Source organism: Glycine soja, chromosome 3 (genome assembly GCF_004193775.1).
Source record: "Glycine soja cultivar W05 chromosome 3, ASM419377v2, whole genome shotgun sequence".
Taxonomy (NCBI): Eukaryota; Viridiplantae; Streptophyta; class Magnoliopsida; order Fabales; family Fabaceae; genus Glycine; species Glycine soja.
Window position 1 is genome coordinate 40,450,996 of NC_041004.1, and position 24,805 is coordinate 40,475,800.

The window sequence follows — 24,805 nt, forward strand, 5'->3', positions numbered from 1 at the left end:
GTTTTGAATTAAATATGAAATATAATTTATTTAATTAACTATTTCTTGAACGTATAAATATATCCATTTTGAATTCATTTGTTCAAGTCTTTTTTTACATTCCAACCATTTACTACAATACCTTATATTGTATTTCACTCAAGAGCAACTCACAACTCACAATTGCCACACTAATATATATCAGAAAATTCTTTAGAGTAAATTAAGAACTCACATAAAGAAACAAAGTCTCATCGTCAAGCCAATCATCTGAAGAAAAGCATTGAGGTAGTCGTTAGCTGTTTCACGCAACTGATTATTCATCACTCAGATTTCAACCGACACTTTAATTTGATAAGAAGTTCATATATAAATTAAGAAACCCACAATCATATATTAGGAGTTGAATTTGAAATTTGCGATTAGCGCCACGCAAAGGTAGCGTTAAAAAAGATGAGATAACAAAGAGAGGGATAGAGGCGCACGTAGCCTCAGCAGCCGCGAATTTTAATTAAAACCCGTCAGCTATGTTTTTCCATCTATAAATACAGACCCAAGCAGCGACACTTTGTTGACTCAAAACATCACAAGAACAACCATGCATATGGCGTTGAACATAACATCCATCAAAGCATCCTCAAACGGAGTGTGGCAAGGCGACAACCCTTTGGACTATGCCTTCCCACTCCTCATAGTCCAAACCATCTTGGTCCTCGCCGTCAGCCGCTCCCTCGCTTTCCTCCTCAAACCTCTCCGACAACCCAAAGTTATAGCTGAGATTGTCGTAAGTCTTTGATAATATATATTTTCTTATAATCAGAGATGGAATTAATTAATTTAAATTGTTAATCTTAACTTTGAGCAGGGTGGAGTTTTGCTGGGCCCATCAGCGTTGGGAAGAAACAAAAGTTATTTGCACCGTATATTCCCTTCATGGAGCATGCCCACGCTTGAATCTGTAGCCAGCATAGGCCTTCTTTTTTTCCTCTTCCTTGTGGGTCTGGAGCTTGATCTCCACTCCATTCGCCGGAGCGGCAGAAAAGCATTCTGCATCGCCGCCGTCGGGATCTCTCTCCCCTTCATATGCGGCATCGGCGTCGCCGTCATCCTCCGCAAAACCGTGGACGGCGCCGACAAAGCCGGGTTCCCGCAGTTCCTCGTCTTCATGGGAGTCGCCCTTTCCATCACCGCATTCCCTGTGCTCGCGCGCATCCTAGCGGAGCTCAAGCTCCTCACCACGCGCGTGGGAGAGACCGCCATGGCCGCGGCGGCGTTCAACGACGTCGCCGCGTGGATCCTACTCGCCCTGGCCGTAGCCCTCGCGGGAGACGGCGGAGGACACAAGAGCCCCCTCGTGTCGGTCTGGGTTCTCCTCTCCGGCCTCGGGTTCGTCGTCTTCATGATTGTGGTTATTCGACCCGCGATGAAGGTTGTCTCTCGTAAGGGCGAAAACGACGCCGTTGACGAGATTTATGTCTGTTTAACGTTGGCGGGGGTGCTGGCGTGCGGTTTCGTAACTGACCTTATAGGGATTCATTCTATATTCGGGGCTTTTGTGTTCGGGTTAACGGTTCCGAAGAATGGGAGCTTCGCGAGGAGGTTGATGGAGAGGATCGAGGATTTTGTGTTGGGCTTGTTGCTGCCGTTATACTTTGCCTCTAGCGGGTTGAAGACTGATGTAACTACGATTCGTGGCGGTGCGGCGTGGGGGCTTCTTTGTCTGGTGATATTCACGGCGTGTGCTGGGAAGATTCTAGGGACTTTCGTGGTGGCCATGTTTTGCATGATCCCCGCCAGAGAATCGCTCACGCTTGCCGTGCTCATGAACACCAAAGGACTCGTAGAGCTTATCGTACTCAACATTGGCAAAGAGAAAAAGGTCACTTTCTTTTTATTAATTCAAATTCAATATATCTAATTAAATTAGACTATTTCTTGTTTGTTCATCTTCTTTTCTACCTCCGGTATATTCTTTCGATAATTAATTAACATTAATAATTACGTAGCATTTATAAATTATTTTTTAAATAATAAAAATGAACAGAGATAAGTACCGTATATATATATATATATATAGCCTTAATTTTTCTTTCAACTCAATTTCAACTTTACGTGGATGCTGTTCTAGTGGGCGTGCGTTCAAAACTGACGACGTGCGCCAAAAACGGGAAAAATGAAAAAGATACGTGGAGTGGTTAGTAGTTGAATGTGAACGTAGGAAATTAACTTATTAGATACTTGTTGAGTAATGAATTTCTTTTCTTTGAATTGTCAAGCAATTTGTTTGACCTTCTATACTTAGGTTTATTAGTTAAGAAAATAAATTAGGAAAATTATCTCATTGAAATCGATAACTTGGGATATAATATTTCTTTTTATTTTTTTTACGAGACGTGAGTTTGCAAAACATGGTCACACTTTACACCCAAATGTACTTTTTTGCTTTTGTCACAGCTTTGTTTTCCATTACTGGTTAAATAGCCAAAGCCATATTATTAGATGAGAACTTTGATCCAATTGCTGCTGACCAGTCCAATTGCATGTCTTTTTCCGTTCAAACTTCTTTGTTGATTTTTTTGGTTCATAAAAATAAAAAAACTTCTTTGTTGATTCCTGAAACAATAATCTGGTGAAGTAAGACTTTATTGATCCTATGTCGGCCCGAAAGAAAAAAGGGATTGTAGAAATGCCGTGTTATTATCATTTGAATAATGATACAATATTATTTTTTATTTTAATTTTTAAACACCAGCTAAATATTTCTTATTTCTTATTTTTTCTCTGTCGCATTATAAATTTTTTATATTTATAGTTTTTTTCTCTCTTTAAGTGTTAAATAATATATTAAATGTTTATCAAACATTTTTTCTTATGATTTTAGTTCCTTGTGCATAGTGAACAGATCCATTTTAATCTTTTTCTAGTCTATCTTCTCGGTAATTCCGTCCAATTATTATTATTATCTGCTTTTGATGAAACAAATACATAGCCTTGCCGCTCCTAGCTTTCCATAAAAGCGACGATGATTCGGTGATCAGTTAGGGATGCTAAAGTTAATTAATGTTTTTGTTATTTACTCCTCTTGAAGGGTGCCCACCACGTGACTTGTTTAGTTTGATTCCTTTAGATGGAATAATTCTTATTTCTTTTTACATTACGAATTTTAGGTATTCTTAGAATATTGATTAAGGAATTAAAAATAATAAATAACAGTATTTTAATATTTTTTTAATTCTGATTAACATTTTCATACTAATGTGATGGTCATAATTTACAGGTTTTGAACGATGAAATGTTCGCAATCTTAGTACTCATGGCTCTATTCACCACTTTCATGACAACTCCAATAGTGATGAGCATCTACAAAGCAGCGAAGACCCAACGGAAGCTAGGAGACATTAATTCCTTGAGTTCCAAGGTAAATGAGTTCCGAGTCTTGGCATGTATCCACGGCCCAAACAACATCCCTTCCATAATCAGTTTCATCGAATCATCTCGCAGCACCACCAAGTCCCTTCTGAAGCTGTTCATGGTGCATCTCGTTGAGCTCTCAGAGCGCTCTTCCTCCATCACCATGGTTCAACGCGCACACAAGAACGGTTTCCCTTTCTTCAGCCGGTCCCACCGTGACACGTGGCAGGATCGCCTCGCTGGCGCGTTTCAGGGCTACGGTCAACTGGGCCAAGTCAAAGTCCGGTCAACCACCGCCATCTCTTCTCTCTCCACGATGAATGAGGACATTTGCCACGTGGCGGAGGATAAGAGGGTGACCATGATCATCTTGCCGTTTCACAAACAGTGGAGGATGGAAATGGATGAGGATAATAATAATGAGAACTGTCGTGTGTTGGAGAATGTGGGCCACGAATGGAGACTGGTGAACCAAAGGGTGCTTAAGAATGCGCCTTGTTCGGTGGCGGTGCTTGTGGACCGTGGATGTGGCAATCTGCCTCAGACTCCAAGCCCAATTGTGGCCCAACGCGTATGCATCATCTTCTTTGGTGGGCCCGATGATCGTGAAGCCCTAGAGCTGGGGAAGAAAATGATTGAACACCCAGCAGTTAAAGTACGTGTTGTGAGGTTTGTTGAAAAGGATGACCTGATGAATGGAAATGACACTGTGTTAAGCTTCTCACATGACGAAAATGGTGACAAGAGTTACAGCTTCTCCACTGCTAAAATGAACCACCAGAAAGAAAAGGTAAAGCTCTAATTTTTACCAATTATGTAAGTGGCACAAGTAATATGCTTTTCGATAATCTCATATTGATGAATAACTCATAATTAATTGGAGATAAAATGAAATCCTGTCTTTCTCTTTTTCTTATTATGACTATATTATGTTACTAACAACATGAAAGAATCCAAATCTACAAGTAATTGCATTCATTCTTTAGAAAATTTAAAGTTCTTTTTACTGGTTGTATAATTTATAGTATATTATAGAGTCAATCGATCTGTTATTCACAAAAAAAAAATAGAGTCAATTTGTTAAAATTTGATTTACATATTTGTTAAATAAGTTTTTCTTTTTCTTATAAATTAATGTGCAGGATTACTGGCTTCCCGCTTCTACCTCTTGTTATTTATGCAATATGATTTTTTTTTAATGCACTTAATAACGTTATATTTGATTAATTACAGGAATTGGATGAGAAGGCCGTGGGAAATTTTCGAAGCAAGTCGAATGAAATGGTGGAATATGTTGAGAAGGTTAGTGAGAACATTGTGGAAGAAGTAATAGTAATAGGGAGTAGTGGAGATTATGATCTTATAATTGTTGGGAAGGGTCGATTTCCGTCGAATATGGTGGCTGGATTGGCAGAAAGACAAGCAGAGCACGCCGAGTTAGGCCCCATTGGAGATGTTTTAACATCATCGGAAAATGTGGTGTCATCAGTTATGGTTATTCAACAACATGATGTAGCGTCGGTAGATGATGCTCCTGTATATAAGGTGCATGGAAAGCACGACAAGGTCAACGATAGTGATTCATCCCATAAGGTTGGGATTTCAATATCAAACGACAACGTAGTGTAATTATTTTTTTTTATCCCTTTTGTAAGCAAAGAAGGGGAACAAATCTTAAGCACCAGCAAATAGTTCTTTTTAAGTAAAATTATATTTAAAATAAATAAAGATACAATCACTCCTAAATTTTTAGTAAGTTAATTAAAACCACACTGTATTTTAAATTAAATGGGGAGTGATCACATTTTATTTATTTACTTGAAAAACAATGTAGTATATGGGAATAGTTGGTCGTTGTTTTTCAACACGTTTCCTGTGAGATTGTTGTCTTTTTTGGCTTCTGAAAGTGAATGGTAAATAAATGCTCTGTCAACTAGAGTTGTACATGCATGTATTAATTAGTTTTTGAAATATAAATTTAACTTGATTTCCTGTCAACTATATATCAATCTTATCCAATCTGTTAACAACCACTGTAAAATGAAGTTTTGATGGTTTGAATTCATCTTTCAAATTTTCAAATGAAGATTTTAATGATAGATTTGAATTTTTGAAAGATGAATTTGAAGATGGAAGTTGTTAACTCTAAAACAATCTAATTGATCTAAAGTTTTAATGATCAATGAACATTTTTTTTACACAAACAATATTTCTTAATAACAAGATACTACAGCAGTAAAAAAAAAAAACAAAAACAAGATACTACATTTTAGCACATTTGGAAATCCGTTAGAAATTTGTTGTGCGATTTTTAAGGCAATTTCTCACTTTTCTAGGAAGAAAACATTAGTGCAAAAAAATATTACTTGGCCTTTCAACGAAATTCAACGTTTATACATAATTTTCCGTTTGGGTGATTCAAACTCACTTTAGTAAGCAAACATAATTTTGTGACATGTTTTGTTACATTTAAAAATATATTTGTATATTTGTTAAAACTTTGCATAAAATCTCAATTTTATAGAAACAAAACTTGAAATACTTTTAAAAATCTAGTTTGAAAACTTAAGTTTCGAAATTTTAATCAAAATATACACTTAATTGTTAGTAGGCTATACATTATATTCCCTCGCCACTACTAGTTGTAGTCACCTATAAATATGAACAAATATATAAATAAAGAGAGCTATATATAAGTCAGTGAAGTGCCTTTTGTCTTGCAATCACTAGCGAATATAATAAAATGAAAAAAAAAAAATAGGTGAAGGGCATTTATCATCCAATGATGCACTAAAATTTTCAATTCCTTATCCTCTTTGACTTTCCAATGACGCAGGACATTTATATTACCCCAGTCACCTTCATAAAAATATTATAACACATTTTCTAATCAACCTCATTCAGCATTTGCTCTAAGTTAGTGGTTATAAGTGCCACTGTATCACGAGTGGTATAGTTGAGGGATGCACACTCCAAATTGATTTTTTTATGCCGTCACAGCAACTTTTTATACTATTGAATTGCAAAGGCACCAAGATGGTCACTGTAGTGTTGCTAGATCACATCCACAATAAATAAAGATTATACTGAACTGTGCTTTTGCATAAGGCCCACACACCAGTTTGTTCCTCTAGTACATACTTGCTCCTTCCTCTTCACATGTCGTGTATGTATGTAGGTCTTTCACACGTTCCTGTATGCCCATTCTTTTTGCTATAGAATCATCAAATTGACTATGAATTATTAGAATCCTTTTATAGAAGAAAATTTGCAACATGTTCCTTTGCATTATGTTTTCTACTGCATATATTGTTCCTAGTACCCGTCATAATTTGGGAACCTGCATAGGTAAAAATTACTCGATCATTGCCAGTAACAAGTTCTTCTCAAAGACCTTATGTTTCCCTTCCCTTAACTTTGAACGCAACATCTTCAAGGAATCTAATATTTCTTGTCTAATAAAGAAGATCTAAATATGAAATTATAAAACTTTTGTGTGACCATTCTTGAATCAAGTTTTCTTTCATGTGACTTATAAGGTATGTCTCAGTTGGACAGACTCAAGTGTGCAAGTTGCTAATGTTAGGTCTTTTCCTAGTACAAAGCTAATAAGAGTTTTGGAAACTACAGTCTTTTATCTAAATTCTAAAGTGACTAAACTAAAGAAAAATAACTAATTATACTTTTTAAAGTATTTTCAACAGTTAGGTTTCTTCAATTTACAACAAAGTTCATTAGGATTTTCCCATCATGATATATTACAAAACAATTTCACATTCTTTGAGAAAAACTGAAAAAGATCTTGAGTGTTGCTCTCCTAATAAATTATATTTGTCGTAATACTTACCACTGGAATTAGAATTAGCACCTTAATTTTGGTTTCAACTTAAAGTTAAATTTCAACTTTCAAAGAGAAAAAAACACTCAGGAACAATGTTATCAAACTCGAGAGTTTACGTAAACTCATGAGAGTTCTATAGATTCGATTAGTGGATTCGACTCGTAGACTCGTAAGAGTCTATTTCATATAAAAATAATAATAAAATATTTATAAATAATATACTAATTAAACATTTCAACAATATAATAAAGTAAAACAGTAAATTATGAAGTTTAGAATATTTAAATAATCAAGTCTAATAATAATATATCACTACTAGGTAATAATTTGTAGATGTTATAGTAGTGGTATATCATTCTCATAGAAGGTTTGATGTTATTAGAGAACAAGAGTTTGATATTATTAAAAATGAGAATTTTGTATTTGAGAATAACATGCTAAATGAAGGTATGTTGAATACTAAATAGACAAAAAACAATAAAAAATGACTTACATTTTGGCCTAATTTTTTTAACTTACTAACTTGTTGACTCGATGGTAAATTCAAGAGTTTATCGAGTTTACTTAGAGTTTATAGAATTTATCCAGATCCTATTAAAAAAAAAAGTTTACTCAAGAACCAACTCGTAAAAAATAAATGAACTTAAAAACTTATAAGAATTAACAAGTTAATTCTACAGTTTAATAATTATACTTAGAAATTATAACTTCTCATGTGTTAAATATAAATAACTATACGTTGAGTCTTTAAACATAAGAGGTAACTATACATTGATCTACTAAAATCTCAATTAATTTTAATCCATCGCAGAAATAATATTAGAAAAAAAAATGAAAAAGAGTGTCATTAATATTTCTTTCTTCTAACATATTATTATCCATTTCTATAGTCCATAGAAAACGAACCATAGACATTCGTTCTAAGATCCATCATAATTTTTGCACATTTAATTTCCTTATGTTTATTTGTTTTTCCTTAATTCACACAATACAAACTTAAAAGTTTGACATACGCAAGAAATTAAACACTCCATTCAATACAAGCATATGGATTTTTTTCTTAGATATGTGTTCCAAATACTTTTTTCAAAAAGTATCCAAATTTTCATTTAATTTCCGCTATTAACCATACAAAATATTTTGCAATACTTCGTTATGAACTAATTGTATGAAGCATATATAGATTGTCAATCAAAGAACTGCAATCAACAATATTTAAATTTTGATAGACACAAACTTTCTTGTTTCCAAATCAACAAAAAAACAAAATTTATTAAAACTAGAAATAGATTAGATTAGTCTCCACGAACAACTGGGTTAAGGCGTAAATAGACCAGTCTCCACTTCCGGCAAAAAAAATAAAAAAATAGTCTCCACTAACAAGTGATGCATTCATTAATCTGTGTCATGATTTGTCTCCACTTTCCACCAATTTAAGTAGTGCATACTTTTTCCTCGACGTTGATATTGGCCCGATGATACTACATAAGTGGTGCTAGGACATGACACCATTTCCTATTGTCCTTTATCGCATACGCTGAGAAAAAAATATTATCATGAATCTTTTTTATATACTTTGGCAACATGTTTGACATGAAAAATAAGTTCGTTTATTTCACTAATTTATAGTAATTTTTTTAAATTAAATTTGGACGTTATATAAACAAGTTTACTTTATTATTTTATAGTTTATAAATTATAAGTTACTTCAATTAGTTTATTGTATTTAAAAAATAAACGATAATATATTTATAATAATAATTTATAATTTTTTTCTTTCATTTTCATTCTTATCATTTTAATATATTTTTTTGTCTTTTTTTGCGTTTTCGATCTTCTCTAAGTTTTTTTATTAGGTTTCTTTGTTATTTTAATTTTCAAAAAAATGTTAGTTAATAATAATTTTAAATTAAAAAAATTAGTACTTCAATTATCTCAAAATCATAATTACCTATAAATATATTTTTATATAAAAAATCCAATGAGAAGTTAAATAAATATACTCTTTTACATTTATTAGTTATTTTAACAATTATTTTTATAAAAAAAATCTAATTTCATAAGCTCGATTAAAAGTTTTTAGGAATACTATAAACTTTAACTTATTAGATGATTCTGCCAAACATAAAAAACAAATACAATTTCAAAGTTTTTGAGAAACTAAACAAATTTCTTGTACCAAACGCTCCCTTATAAATATTAGAAAAAGAATAGACACTGTCGAACCTTTTTTTGTATTTTTTTATTTTTTAGTAAAAAAAATATCTAAACTGTTGTGATTAAGAAGTTGTTTTTCATATTAGCGGCTGCGATTGAGGAATGGTTTATAATCATTAAAGGATAAATGGGTCTAAAAAAATTGAAATCCATTAATGTACTTATAGTTTTTATTATATGTAAAGATGTAATTTCTTTTCTTGCTGTTTTGTTGTTTAAATTCCCAATCATAAAAAAAATGTATAAATATAAAGATAATGTAATGAAATGCGGGTGAAAGGGTTGTGCCTAAATAGCACTCAACTAGAATATGACTGGCTGTAATTACCAATTTGTCAATTTGGTCGTGTTTTAAGAATGAAGATATTCTAAAAGTAGCTTGATGACGAATTTTCTTGAAAAATGAACTAGAATTGTTTCTAAAAAAAGAAACAAACTTTAACTTTCACAGATGTTTCTACTGACCATAAAATGATTCGAGATCCCTAAAACAAAATGCAACGCCACATGAAAATGAAATGGTCACTACCACACAGATACTCATTTTTAAAACTGGCACTTACACACAATTGACTCGCGAATAGATACCAGCAAATATTAAATGTGTGTTTTAGTAGTGCACTTATATGTTTTTCTCCACCCAATTACATCCAATGATCCAAGGAATCTTCTTGCGACTCTTGCTCTATAAGAATACCTATTCTTCTAACACTCGAGCAAACCAAACCAAACCTAGCTAGTTTTCATCACCTTCCTATGATTGTTTTTGTTTTAATTTCCTAACTAACTAACACAGCAACAAGCACTGAGTCTTTGGCCATGACGTTCAACGCGAGCACCATCACAACGGCGTCGGAAGGAGCCTGGCAGGGCGATAATCCCCTGAACCACGCTCTTCCTTTGTTGATCGTTCAAACCATCCTCGTAGTCTTCGTGAGCCGCACACTCGCCTTTCTCCTCAAACCCTTTCGTCAACCTAAAGTTGTCGCCGAGATTATTGTAAGTTCAAATTAAACAAAACACACTAATAGAGTAATAGTACGGAGTTTCTTAATTTATTGACCAAGAATCTTTCCTAAAGAATAATATTGTTCTAAAGTGATTAACGAATTAGCACCGTAGTCCATACACTTTAATTTCTTAAAAGGCACTCCATGATAGGACAATTTCATACAATATCCGATCATAGACTATCATGTTTAGTAAAAAATTTATTATCATAATAATTATTTTAAAAATTATATCAATAATAATATAATATGAAATTAAAGTATTTTGTTTAAGTTTTATTTTGTCTTAATCCTCTAGTTCATTAGAGAATAAAAATTCTAATTTATTTAGAGTTTAATTAAGAGATAAGTAAAGTCTGACAAATTATTTTTGTCAAGGATAAACTCAAGTAGTATCTAAAAAAATCAATATTAACTTCAACACATTAATAACTTGTGTTTAATCATGTGATTCTACAAAGACTAATGAGTAGCTTTTGATTTAGTTGAATTTAAACCGTTATAAAAAATTAATGACTAGTTTTGCTTTTATTTTTATTTAGAAAAGATTTTAAATGAATAATAAAATACTTCTATAATAAGCATAATAAAAAATAATTTAAAATATCAAATTTATTATTTAGAATAAATTATACAGGTTTCATCAAATTATCCAAATTTCTTATTTATTACCTCCGCACTTACTCCCTTAATTGTTTAAAAAACATTAGGCAATATTTCCTTGTAAAGGAGATTGGTATAAATATTAAAAACTAAAGAGAATTTGTGTTATTTCATGAAATGCTAAAGATAGTCAATGTAATTTGCTCTATTATTTATACAAAAATTATTGTTAATTCAAGTAGAACTCAACTTAAATTCCATAAATAAAATTTTAAATTTAAACTTTATATATGAAAAAAATATGATTGAGAAGAAAGATCTTATCCAAAAGATAGTTAGTAAGATTTTTTTGATAAAAATTAATCATTCACAAAATTAATGAATATTTTACATTAGGCTCAACTCGGCTTACATAGAAGCCTGATTTGACCTACGAACTTATTTAAAAGTCTGCTTAAAGACGTCTTTGACTAATTAATTATTTTATAACCTAATGAAATACTAACTAAAAAAAGAAACTTATAAAATTTCGTATAAGTAATGTACAAATCCAAGAATAATTAATAAACAAAATCATATTGAATTCAAGTTGTTAAAACACAAAGTATATCAAAAGAAAATGAAAAAAACAACATAATATTAAAAAATATATGGATTTGAGATGATTTATACTAATATAACCAAATAAAAATATTTAAATTTTCTGAAAATGTCTTTACAAAACATTCTTTTTTTTTGGAAGTATTAATTTGATTGCATTATTCTTTTAACTTGAGTCTTTTCCTTTTTGAAGATTTTTTACTTGCAAATGAATTTTTTAAACACTTTATATCACTTCATTTTGTCATTCATAATGTCATATTATTATTATTATTATTATTATTATTATTACTTAAACGCTTGTCAAGTTTAACAAGTTTTTTTTATAGTTTGACTTTGACCTTTTTATCTAAAAAAACTTTTGAAGAAACTTGAACTTAGTCTTCATAGTAATCAAGTCAAATCGAGCTGAACCTTAAATAGGTGGAGCCAAAGGTCCTTGACGGCTCCACTCATTTTCATCCCTACTCATTGCTAATGGTAACATCAAGAATCAAAGTATCAAACTAAATAATGTTATTTTAGTCTAAATTGAATATGATAATATTTTTCTTTTATTAAATATTTTTTAATCTATGTGCATAAACCTTAAAGAAATTGAAAATAATAATTTTGTGGATTTCATTTTATATTTAATAATTTACTCTCTTAAATATTTCCTTGTAAAGGAGATTGGTATAAATATTAAAAAATAAAGAGAATTTGTGTTATTTCATGAAATGTTAAAGATAGTAAATATAATTTGCTCTATTATTTATACAAAAATTATTGTTAATTCGAATAGAACTCAACTCAAATTCTATAAATAAAATTTTAAATTTAAACTTTATATATGAAAAAAAATATGATTGAGAAGAAAGATCTTATCCAAGATAATTAGTAAGATTTTTTTGATAAAAATTAATCATTCACAAAATTAATAAATATTTTAAATGATGATTTAAAAAATATACAATCTGTTTCTCATATCTTTAGATGTTTTAGCTTTTTGTTTTATTTCACAATTGTTGATGTTTTATATATAGTTTGCAAGTCTAATTAATGTTTTTTCTTTCAAATATATCCTTCGTTAATTAATATCTCATTACTAATGGTAACATGAAGAATCAACATATCAAACTAAATAAGATTATTTTAGTCTAAATTAAATATGATAATATTTTTCTTTTATTAAATATTTTTTAATCTATGTGCATAAACCTTAAAGAAATGCTAAGAAAGTATTTTTTTAGTACATTTTTTTGAATATTCTCTAATTGAAATTTATTGAAAATAATAATTTTGTAGATTTCATTTTATATTTAATAATTTACTCTCTTAATTTTACAATTTTATATAACTTTTAATTTTTCACTTTTTTATTTATTTAATTTTTAGTTTATTCAATTTCAATATTTTGAGTAAGTTTTTTTGGATTTTTGTTGAGAATTCAGTTATATATAATAAAATGATTTCAGGGTGGAATTTTGTTGGGGCCTTCTGCTATTGGGCGCAACAAGAAATTCATGCACATAGTGTTCCCAGCATGGAGCACTACCATGCTGGAATCAGTGGCAAGCTTCGGCCTCTTATTCTATCTATTTCTGGTGGGCCTAGAGCTCGACTTTCGCACCATTCGCCGGAGCGGCAAGCAAGCCTTCAACATCGCGGTGGCCGGAATAACCCTCCCCTTCATCTGCGCCGTGGGAGTAACGTTCCTTCTCCAGAGAGCCATCCGCTCTGAAAACCATAACATAGGGTACGTTCAGCACTTCGTGTTCTTAGGGGTATCTCTGTCCATCACGGCTTTCCCTGTGCTCGCGCGCATCTTAGCGGAGCTCAAACTGCTGACCACACGTGTGGGAGAAACCGCCATGGCGGCTGCAGCCTTCAACGACGTCGCTGCGTGGGTTTTGTTGGCCTTGGCGGTGGCTTTGGCTGGCCAGGGACACAAAAGCAGCTTGTTGACATCAATATGGGTGCTCTTCTCAGGTGGACCTACTATAGTTATAACTTAAGTACTTAATTATATTTATCATAATTAATTTTTTTATTTATAAAAATTTAAGATAATATAAAAAATTTGCAATAATAACTCACTTATCTTCCTCAAACAACCAAACTAGATTCCTTTAACTATCATAATTAAACTTTAGTATACAATAATTAATTATTAAAATTCCGAGAATGTTAATACTTAATCTTATAATTTTAGTCGGTTGTTTAATAATATTAAAAAAAAAATAGTTTTCATACACTACAAAAACTTTTATTCTGTCAAGTGTCAACTAATGAAAAATTATCACAATTACCTTTTCAATAGTACACTTCAAGTAGAAAAAAAAAGAGAGAGTTCAAGGGGCCATTTAATTTGAAATAAAATCACTTTGTATTTTATTTTCCATTTCCTGTTTTTAAAATTTTGTATGAAAAATAGTAAAATCCTAAAAACAAAAAAAAATATTTTTTTTACAGGTTTCTGGTACAAACTTTTTAAAACAGTGAAAACAAGATGATGTTTTTGCCATTAAAAGTGAAAATGAAGAATGTTTTCTCAAACTAGAGTTTTTAACTGTGTTTCAGTGAGTCTTACCTTGCAACATCCATACTTAAGAATTTTAACAACTTTCTTCCTAGTTGTAGAATCATCTAAGAACTTAAAATGAATTTTATGTATTATCGATCTCATGAAATATTATTTTAATTAAGAACCAATTACTTATACAAGAATCAATTCTAGAAGTCGTGTCAATCTCCTCCAATGTTGTTCGTGAGTAAGAACCAATTCTTAAACTTTTTTTTATTCATTTAAAAAAATAGTAGAACCAATTCACAAACTTAAGAACCTCTTAAGTGACTTTAAGATATTTATTACAAAATTCAACAAATTTATATTCCATGATGACATATGATTAAATGTAGCATTTGATTTCCTAATTTTAAGAATTCAAATAGTATTTTATAATTAATAAAAAAAGTTAAATACTTTTTGTGTACACACATATATAATCCCCTTAATAATTTACAAAAATTAATGTTATTTAATAATTTGATAATATTCTTATTAATTATTGAACAAATTTTGATATGAAAATTTAACTTTAACAATTGAAAAATTATAAAATTAAACACTCAATGATTAAAATAAAAAAGCGCATAAGTTATAACACAAAATAATTGATATTCATACTTGAAAGAACTATACAAAACAATTAATACTCATACTTGAAAGAACTAATCGAGTAAATTAATGTTTCAGGGATGGCGTTTGTTGCAGCCATGATGATCCTGGTTCGACCGGTGATGAACCGTGTTGCTCGCAAGTGTTCTCACGAACAAGACGTGTTACCCGAAATCTACATATGTTTAACTCTAGCGGGAGTAATGTTATCGGGGTTAGTGACAGACATGATAGGGTTACATTCAATTTTCGGGGGATTTGTTTTCGGGCTAACGATACCGAAAGGTGGCGAATTTGCAAATAGAATGACGAGGAGGATTGAGGACTTCGTGTCCACGTTGTTCCTTCCCTTGTACTTTGCTGCCAGTGGTTTGAAAACTGACGTGACTAAGTTACGAAGCGTGGTGGATTGGGGGCTTCTTTTGCTGGTTACGTCCACCGCGAGCGTGGGGAAGATTTTGGGAACGTTTGCGGTGGCGATGATGTGCATGGTGCCGGTGAGAGAATCCTTGACGCTTGGAGTGTTAATGAACACCAAAGGGTTGGTGGAGCTAATCGTTCTCAATATTGGCAGAGAGAAGAAGGTGAGTTATGCTTTACATTGCTATTGATGTAGTAGTAATTATACAAATATGTTGTTTTGTGTTATTCTACGATTATCATCATCTAGTTGAATGGTTAACTTTATCACATATTTATAGTTGAATATAAGTTAGTTTATTAATTTTCAACTAAAAATTAACTTTTTTTACCTTTTAACTAACTTGTCAACTACGTATCTTTTTGTCGTACACACTATGAGGTGTCACTTATTTTCATAGACTCTTAATGAGAATAGTACATACACACACGAAATTTAACTTTTTTCTTTAAAAAAAAATAATATAAGAATGGCATTTGCATGAATGATTGGGTATGCATGTAACATAATATCAATCATTATAATCATTAAGATTATTTACTTTAATCTCTAAAGTGAATTGTTCTCTTTCAAAGATCATATCCTAGATAAAGATATTATTTTTCATATTTGACTCTTTTAAAGTGAATAAAACGAGAAAGTAAAAACACATTTATCTTCTATTTAAAATTGAAAAGGTCTATAATTTAAGAAAAACAATTTAAATACACAACTTTATATAAAAAACTACATCCACACCTATTACAATGTGTTTGGGCATACGTCATCCGTGTACAATTTTTCTCATTCTCATGTAAAAAAATACGAAACGCAAACGTAATTCTTGTGAGTAATTTTTGCATCAAACAAGGTTTATGAGATACTTTAAGAATGATAATGTACAAACACCTCTTTGTATCAAACATTATATCAACGCTTATTATAGTGTATTTGGACACACTTTACTCAAACACTTTTTTTTTCTTATTTTACATCAACTACATATGTACTTTTTTTATTTCAATTTTCCTATCCCATCATATTATTTATAATACCTATATTTTTCTCTTTTTTGTTTCCCTCTCTGGCTGTTGAATAGCTTGGTGCCCACCTTTCCCTTCTTTATATCCAACAATTTAGAATTCCCCAAAATTCATTTACCAGTCACTGATTTAGAAATGAGTAGTGAAATTTATGTGTTTAAAGTTTCACCTTGTGTTTTTGTGCGATTATATTTGATTACACTAAATATGGTGGCTAAGCAGGTGCTTAACGACGAGATGTTTACCATCCTAGTACTCATGGCTCTCTTCACCACCTTCATTACAACTCCAATAGTCTTGGCCATATACAAACCCTCTCGTATAGTAAACTCCGGTTCGCAAAAACCGTCGCGGCTAACAGATTTGCAAGAGAAGCTTCGCATTCTTGCGTGCATCCATGGACCTGGCAACATACCCTCACTAATCAACTTCGTTGAATCAATTCGGGCCACCAACATGTCACGACTCAAACTCTACGTGATGCAACTTACCGAACTCACTGATAGCTCTTCCTCCATCTTGATGGTTCAACGCAGTCGAAAGAATGGTTTTCCCTTCATCAACCGAATGAAGAGTGGACCAATGCATGAGCAAATTGCCACAGCATTCCAGGCTTATGGTGAAGTGGGTAAAGTTACTGTGCATCATTTAACATCTATCTCTCTATTGTCAACAATGCACGAGGACATATGCCACGTTGCAGAAAAGAAAGGTGTGGCAATGATTATATTGCCCTTCCACAAAAGGTGGGGAGGGGAAGATGAAGAGGTGACAGAAGACTTAGGGCAGGGTTTGAGGGAAGTCAATCAAAGGGTGCTTCAAAATGCAGCCTGCTCTGTCGCAGTGCTAGTCAATCGTGGGGTTGCCAGAAGGTACGAACAAGAACCTGAGACAAGTGTTGCTGCAAGGAAAAGAGTGTGCATAATTTTCATTGGTGGACCACATGATCGCAAGGTTTTGGAGTTAGGTAGCAGAATGGCAGAGCATCCAGCAATTAGGTTGCTTTTAGTGAGATTCACTTCATACACAGAAGTTGGGGACGAGGGACCCAAATATAACTCACCAACATCAACCACCAACTGGGAAAAAGAAAAGGTACTTACCCTTATGAAGAAAACAAGTTTCTTATATCTTTCATCAAATTTTCCAGTCAACCAAAATAAAATACGAGTTCTTTTTTTATTACTTGGATAACACATTTAACTAATGATTATTTAATATTAAGAAAAAAACACGTGTCAAACATTCTGTTGTTAATTAGTTCAGCCAATAACTAGAAGCAACATAAGAATGGATATCTTATCAAGGGCCAGCCATTCTCACAAATTTAACTCTCATGACCAGGAGTTGGATGAGGAAGCAGTAAACGAGTTCAAGGTTAAATGGCAGGAGACTGTGGAGTACATTGAAAAGAACGCAACCAACATAACAGAGGAGGTGTTATCAATTGGGAAAGCTAAGGATCACGACCTAGTAATTGTGGGGAAGCAACAACTTGAGACAACCATGTTGACAAACATAGATTTTCGTCACGGGAATGAAGAGCTGGGACCCATTGGAGATCTCTTTGTCTCTTCGGGTAACGGCATTACCAGTTCATTGCTCGTTATACAGGACCGATATTTTATAAATTCAAACGAAAGTAATCTCGTTAAGACATCAAGGGCCGAGAGTACTGTGATTAAAGATGCTATCGAAGAACTTTAACCATCCAATGTACAATGATAGTAGTATCAAATATGTATAATAAATAATCATCCGTGTATAAAATGAGCATCCTGCGTGTACGATGACAACCCTCCCCCAATCTCACGTGCTGTATTTTGAACCTTCGTTAATCTCTATATATAATACTCTTGTTTGGACATATGGAAGTAATGCAGTGTTGTCCACCTATAAAAATACACTCCCACATGAAATAAACAAAGGACTACTACCAATACCCCTCTTTCATCGCACATATTCATGTTCCATTGTATCTGAGAAGTACGTAATTCAGCAAGTATACGTAAAGTCAATTAATAAAGAAGTATAATATTTTATTTGTAGAGAAAAATGTATATCTCTATACAATTGAGCAGTGTAACCTGCAGATCAATCTATTCAATTTTGTTATTTATTAAAAGCCATCTAAAGCCATCTAGGCATTACGAAGATGCACAAGATCTAAGTTTGTTCCCCAAAATATAGAATTTTGTATACAATGGATAATGACAAATTACGGGGAAATAACAAAACAGGAACCACGTGTTCATTATAGAGCAAGTAAAACTACAAACAAAGCGAATTAAGTTGCTATAAATTCAAAACCATTATGAAATTTTCGTGTCACAATAAATGTTTCATCACACTTCCAGTAAAAATAATCATAAATTTGGGCAATTTGCCCTTTCTTTAGACACTTGTACGTACATTTAAAATAAGTTTCCAACCATACAGAAGTCCCCAAAAAATCACATGAAAAGATTACACAAGGGAGGATGGGGGAATGTTGAAAAATAAAGACTTGCAGACATTACTCTAACCTCAAAATATATCATTCATCCAGCACATACGGGGCATGAATTTAATAGTGACCAACAAACTTATAGTTGACAATCAGGTCACATCCATCATATTAAACAACACCCCTACTCGGTTTGCATGCCACCAGTCCAAGAGGTACTGTATTGCGTCACTTCCAACAAAACTTTGATCATGCTGATAGAGATCAGGTCAAAACCTGGTTCAAGACATATACCAAGTCGCATTTTAGTTCAAAAGTGTGTAATTGAAATCAGAGTTATAACATAGACATTAAACATCAAAATAATAACGCATAATAAAACTAAAAAAATGAATTCAAATCTCAAGATGCTGACTACTTTACAAGTAAACCATCCTCCTTCCCTCCCCGTTCCACCACAGACAGACAAACAAATAAGAAACACATTAAAATTCGACAGGTTCTGAAGTCATGCAGGTTAAAATTAAAAAGAAAAATCATTGATGCATGGCCGCGTGAGATGTTTTCTATTGCACAAAAAGGAGATTCTAAGTGATTTAGAAAAGGTTAAGTGAAAAATTATGGTTTCTAGTGGCACAGAAAGAAGATTCTGGATTGGGTCCACAATTTGTTAAAGTAAATAACAGTACTAGGCCAAAAATAATTCCAACTCCCAAGTCCCCCCACCCTCCCTTAGTATACTTGAGAGTATTGCATGATACAAACCTTAGAGAAAGCCTCCTCCTGTCCAGGCAGCACCTGACTTGTCATTATGAGCGCCACCTTTATTATTAGATGCACTCCCATAGATATCATCAAATCCATCATCTTTGGCATTATCCCATCCAGCCCAACCATCACTGCTATGGGCAGCTGACCCTTTAGCTGGTTCTTTCTTCCTTGTATCTTCCTGGTCCCAATCATCCCAAGAGCTTGAGTTATAATTATTATCAAACTTCCCACCTGATGACTGAGGAGCTGATCCTTTAGCTGTTTCTTCCTTCCTAGAATCATTGTGGCCCCAATCATCCCAAGAGCTTGAGTGAAAAGTATTAGTTTGCCCACCTGAAGAATGTTGTCCTTCTCTGGTAGAAGAATTTCGGCCATTATTCTCTCGATTGAACTCCTGGTAGAAACCATTTCTATCACTTTCATTTCGTTGCCAGTTATCAGACATCCAATTCGGGTTATCTCTAGCGAATTCCTCAACCTTCTGTGAAGCCAATGCCATGACCCCTTTCATTATACCCCAAGTCCTTTGTCCAATCTCTGATGTCTTCTGAGAGACAACATTGACAGTTTCATTGACCTTGTAATCATAACCACCCTCTTTTACCTGAAGCAAGAAATACAGTTACAAATAACTGCTAAGTGCCAACAGCAAAATTGCGGTGAGAAGTTTGATAAGCAATAAAATCCCAGCCTTTCTCCCCCTTTCTATGAAATGAATTAAACCACAGAATGAGATTTACAATATATACAAATCCTTGACCCAAAAAGATATTCTTAGAAGCTCCTAACCTATATAACTCAATCCCCATATAATAATGGATGACAGTAGTATGAAAGCCCCAGAAAATAAGATTTGAGCAAACTATATTGCAAAGAAAAGAGTTTTTACCATCTCCAACAATGCATATCTAGCAAACATTTAGCAAAGCACAACATTCCCCCAAACTTCATCACCAGGCCACCTCCTCAAGTAAATCACCAATACAGTGTACCACCCTTATTAGAAGCTTAGAACCATTAGCCGTAGCAGGCATCAGAAATGTGGCCAAAAAGCAGCCACCAAACAATTTTATTCATAATGCACCAGTGGTGCAAGTTGAATGAGAAAAACAAACTTTATCTTAGGCATGACAATTTTCTCTTTTCATGCAACTACAAACTGACTCTAAGCTGCAATATATAAATAATAATATTAAAGAAAAGCACCTCACAAAGCAGGACAGGCAAAAGTGGAGGGGTAATATGTAGTGAATTTGTAATGCAAATTTCCTCTCATTTTTTAGTTATAATTCAAAGCAAAACAATTGGCAGAAGGTGGAAATGGAAAGGTTTTCATTTTCAATACTTGGTATTTTGTTGAGGGTAACAATAAAATTTAAGGTGCATTTCATTTTTAATCATCCACTACTGTTGCCATATTAAGAAAGTTTACAATGATTAGAATCTGAAATGTGAAACCACCAAATTTTCAGCAGCATGAAGCAGGGCCACAATTGGCTTCTAATTAAATGTGTTCCATCAAGCATGAAGGGTCACAACAAGAATATCCAGTCATGTTTCAATTGGGCGAGTCCAATATCATTTTTCCTTGAATCAATTCAAGGAAATCTAAGAATAAATATGCACAAGAAAAGAAAAAAAAAAGTTTTCCACTTCCCGACACTTGCTGTGGGTTCTTTTAAACTGTACCAACACAAATTAATCTTCATATTTGAAAAAGATACTTGTATAGTAAGACTTAAGGACAAAAATATCTTATTAAGTTATAACATGCCAAAAAATGTGTTCCCAGAACAAGAGAAGAGGATTCTATTCCCCATAATAAAAACGTAGATATAGGATTTAATTACCAAGTATTATATTGTAAATCGACTTAAAAAAAAGAAAAAAACACGAGAAAGAGTTTGGAAATTGTCTTGTGTTCCAATTCAAATCAGAGATCAGTATACCCTTTCGTTCACTATTGTTCTCAATCCTCTGAATCAAGACAAAACTCAACGGAGGCACAAAAAATATATCATATATCAATAATAATTTATTGTCACTCACTCACTCAGTCACACCCCTCCCACGCCAGGTTAGTATTTTCAATTCCAATTTCCAACAACAAAATTCAATCAGCACCGTCTCATCTCGTGTATTCCTTTATGGCTTTATAATAATAATAAAATACATAGAGAAGCTAATAATAAAATAAGCAGATAAGGCAGAGAACAATAACCTTAGCAGAGAATTCTTTTGTCCCGGCCTGAACAACATTAGCAGCAGCCAATGATAATTTACCAAATCCCTACACACACAGAAAATACATCACAGTTCTCAACGATATTATATATAATTTCCCATAAAAAAAAAAAAAGAGCTAGGATGTGGGACCTGAGAAACGACAGAAAGATAATCGTTTTGCTGATTAACCCCCGTCTGGTTCGGGGCGGGGCCAGATCCGAATCCAACATACTTGCCACCCTGCGACGGCGGAAGCCCCTCCGGCCTTGACTCATTCTCCGCCCTCTTCCGCGCGAAGAAGTCTTCTTTGTTGGCAGCAGAGGCTTCCAATTCAGCCCGCGTGTACATATCCTGAGTCGATTTCGACCTCGACACGTTCCCGCCGCCTCCGAATCCCCTCACATCGCCGGTGGACTGGTTCCTCCTGAGATCCGCCCCGCCCCTGGCCGATCCGAATCCGTCGTCCGGGTCCCAATTATCCCATCCGCCGTTGTTGTTGTTGCCAGCCGAGAGCGGCGGCTTGCCCTTTGATGCGGAGGAGCGGACGGCTTCCTTGACGACTGGGGGATCCCGCCAGGGACGGCCGTCGGCGAGGGCCTGGATGCGGTCGCGGTAGACGGCTGCGGCATTGGAGTTGTACTTGGCGACGATGTCGGTTTCCTTGGGGATGCCGTATTGCGTGAGGAAGGCGTTGAGTTTGTCGTTGCCTCCGGCTTCCATTTTCTTGATCTGGATTTCGGACCACGAATCCATCGTCACGGATCGCACGAAGGAGATGTGCACGCCCAGGCCGCGGTGCTTGCCTGAGCACTCTAGGCACATGAAGACGCCGTACGATACGGAGGCCCATTGCGGGTTCTTCTGGGAACAGTCCACGCAGATCTTGTTCGCCGGTTGGGATTGGAGGTCCCGGAGACGCCGCGACGCCGCCATCGGATTTGGGTGGTTTTTAACTGAACGGTGGATGTGTGAATTGATGACAATAGAGAGCGAAATTGAGAAAAGAGAAGACAAGGGAGAAAGGGAATTTAGATTTTAGAAGGAAACAAGGAATTTGGTGAATCACCGACACCGTCAAATTGGATGCTGACTCGCTGCGCTATAATTATTACTCTCTTCATTCATCTTTACTAATTTTATTACTTTTACATCTTTTTTTTTAATTAAATTATGCATGTCTAAACTAGCAGTACAGCCAATAATAATAATAATAAAATGCGCTAAAAATATTAGTACTACTATGTAAATAAATAAATAAACTAATCATAAAATACAGGCTCGTGATTGGATGAGACATCAAGTGCATGGATTAACCTGTGATGATTGTTTCAGCTTAGTGTTAAATTTCAAATTTGAGTTCTGATAAATATTTAGAGATAAAACTTTGTTGATCATACTTATTCCCTTCAAGGAAAAAAAATCTTATAAAACCTTTTTCATATTATTAGTGTATTGCCTAGTTTTTTTAAACAGAAAATTAATAATACTTTCATTCTTTTATTTAGAAATCCTATATTTAATTCATTTCTTAACAACAGCTTTTTTAATATTTTAATCTCTATTATTAGTTTTTTAACAGAATAAAATAATGACAAAATGTATATATAATAATTAAAATATAAAAAATCAAGAACTAAAGTTACTCATATGAAAACATGTGTATAGAAAAATATCTATATTCTCTCAAAAAAGAAAAATATCTATTGCAGATTTAAACTTTTGTGTTTCTATGAACTAATTGATTGAATACCTTTATATAAAAAAAATGAAACAAAAAAAAAAGAACTGAATACCTGTCTTGCACCTGCAGTGGAGAGAAAGCGCGGTATTCTAGCCAGTGGCCAGTGGCCACTTGGCCATACATGCTTCCGTATCGTTGTTTTGTAACGTGAACATGGATTTTGTGATTAGGAGCATAGTTATTAATGGTCAAACCCGATTCCGTCATTGATCCGTTGAGATACTGGATCAATGGATTACTTATTTAACCTGTTAGTGGTTAATTCGATTTCATCCGTTATATATTAAAAATTTAATTTTTATATATATATATATATATATATATATATTATAAATATATAACTAACATTATTTATATAAGAAAAATTTATTCATATACTCAAATTTTAAATAACAATTGATAATAATCAAATATTAAAGTGATTTATTTTTTTTTAAAACTAATTTGATCAGATCAGTCCAACCATTCGAAGATTTAACTGATTGAGTTTAGTCGAATTATCCTAGATTAATTACGTAACCGATTTAATAATGAAACTAATTTAATTAGATCACTGAATTTCGATTGAACCAATCCAACTCACCAAACAAAAATGAGTTTCACAACTATAGTCAGAGAGCTTTAAAGAAATTTTATACAAATGGGGAAAGGATGGAATTATATGGTCATAAGTTTCTAATTATTATATTAATTATTTTATATTAAAAGCATTTTTAATTTAGCTTTTTTTTATTCAATGGATGGGCAACGACCAAAGAGAAACAAATTACAATGTCCTAACTCAACTGAAGTAGGAGAAAAAAGTTGATCAATGCTATTTATTAATTTGTTAAATTTTATTAATAGAAGATATTCAAATTCATTATCCCACCTTTCTTTCTTTTCCTTTCAATCATCTAATTTACATTATTGCTCTTGTTACTATAATGTAAGTATGAGTTAACCCGCAAGCAGTCACAACATCATTGGATTCTCTATAAGCATGTGAGAATTCCAGCTGCCTTTTTACAAGAACATTAATAGAATTGACAAAATTGCTATATGAATGGATGTTAAAACAACCATTCTGAATCAAACTATAGCCACCCTTGAATCAGATTCCAGAATCAGTCTTCTGTAATCCCGTCAAGATACTCCATAACTTGGCCATAAGCACATTTGATGGACCAATATCGTGGATAAAGCCATATTGCCACATACACAAGTGATTTCTAAAAACTAAAAATTCCAGCACAACAAGCATTGCGGTCCCTCATCTCATTGACCCCTCTACAATGCATTTAAATCCACTGAAAAGGAGGAGCAGACCAAGCCACATTTACCACAGAAAAAGGACTCACCTGAGTGGCTTCCACCA

General features: G+C 33.3%; 3 protein-coding genes across 3 annotated transcripts; 2 read left to right on the top strand and 1 right to left on the bottom strand.

Moving 5' to 3' along the window:
• Positions 1-381: 381 nt before the first annotated feature.
• Positions 382-5,388, top strand: LOC114406998 (cation/H(+) antiporter 20). The gene is made up of 4 exons (XM_028369904.1): positions 382-763; positions 845-1,858; positions 3,257-4,180; positions 4,624-5,388. The coding sequence occupies exons 1-4, from the start codon at positions 578-580 to the stop codon at positions 5,017-5,019; spliced, it is 2,520 nt and encodes an 839-aa protein (XP_028225705.1). The 5' UTR covers positions 382-577; the 3' UTR covers positions 5,020-5,388.
• Positions 5,389-9,940: 4,552 nt separating this feature from the next.
• Positions 9,941-18,138, top strand: LOC114406999 (cation/H(+) antiporter 20-like). The gene is made up of 5 exons (XM_028369905.1): positions 9,941-10,447; positions 13,119-13,632; positions 14,900-15,405; positions 16,487-17,359; positions 17,609-18,138. The coding sequence occupies exons 1-5, from the start codon at positions 10,268-10,270 to the stop codon at positions 17,969-17,971; spliced, it is 2,436 nt and encodes an 811-aa protein (XP_028225706.1). The 5' UTR covers positions 9,941-10,267; the 3' UTR covers positions 17,972-18,138.
• A 405-nt stretch (positions 18,139-18,543) lies between these two features.
• On the bottom strand, positions 18,544-22,816 carry LOC114407000 (ADP-ribosylation factor GTPase-activating protein AGD7-like). The gene is made up of 4 exons (XM_028369906.1): positions 21,858-22,816; positions 21,703-21,771; positions 19,476-20,085; positions 18,544-18,986 (listed from the first exon to the last, which is right to left on the bottom strand). The coding sequence occupies exons 1-3, from the start codon at positions 22,638-22,640 to the stop codon at positions 19,477-19,479; spliced, it is 1,461 nt and encodes a 486-aa protein (XP_028225707.1). The 5' UTR covers positions 22,641-22,816; the 3' UTR covers positions 18,544-18,986; position 19,476.
• Positions 22,817-24,805: the final 1,989 nt, after the last annotated feature.

Excerpts from the sequence above, each read along its gene's own strand:
- LOC114406998 (XM_028369904.1), top strand. The coding sequence starts at position 578 with ATGCATATGGCGTTGAACATAACATCCATCAAAGCATCCTCAAACGGA. Across the intron at positions 1,859-3,256 it reads ACATTGGCAAAGAGAAAAAG|GTTTTGAACGATGAAATGTT; the intron begins GTCACTTTCTTT and ends CATAATTTACAG. Across the intron at positions 4,181-4,623 it reads TGAACCACCAGAAAGAAAAG|GAATTGGATGAGAAGGCCGT; the intron begins GTAAAGCTCTAA and ends GATTAATTACAG.
- LOC114406999 (XM_028369905.1), top strand. The coding sequence starts at position 10,268 with ATGACGTTCAACGCGAGCACCATCACAACGGCGTCGGAAGGAGCCTGG. Across the intron at positions 10,448-13,118 it reads AAGTTGTCGCCGAGATTATT|GGTGGAATTTTGTTGGGGCC; the intron begins GTAAGTTCAAAT and ends AAATGATTTCAG. Across the intron at positions 13,633-14,899 it reads AATATGGGTGCTCTTCTCAG|GGATGGCGTTTGTTGCAGCC; the intron begins GTGGACCTACTA and ends TTAATGTTTCAG.
- LOC114407000 (XM_028369906.1), bottom strand. The coding sequence starts at position 22,640 with ATGGCGGCGTCGCGGCGTCTCCGGGACCTCCAATCCCAACCGGCGAAC. Across the intron at positions 21,772-21,857 it reads ATCTTTCTGTCGTTTCTCAG|GGATTTGGTAAATTATCATT; the intron begins GTCCCACATCCT and ends CTGTGTGTGTAG. Across the intron at positions 20,086-21,702 it reads CAAAAGAATTCTCTGCTAAG|GTAAAAGAGGGTGGTTATGA; the intron begins GTTATTGTTCTC and ends TTCTTGCTTCAG.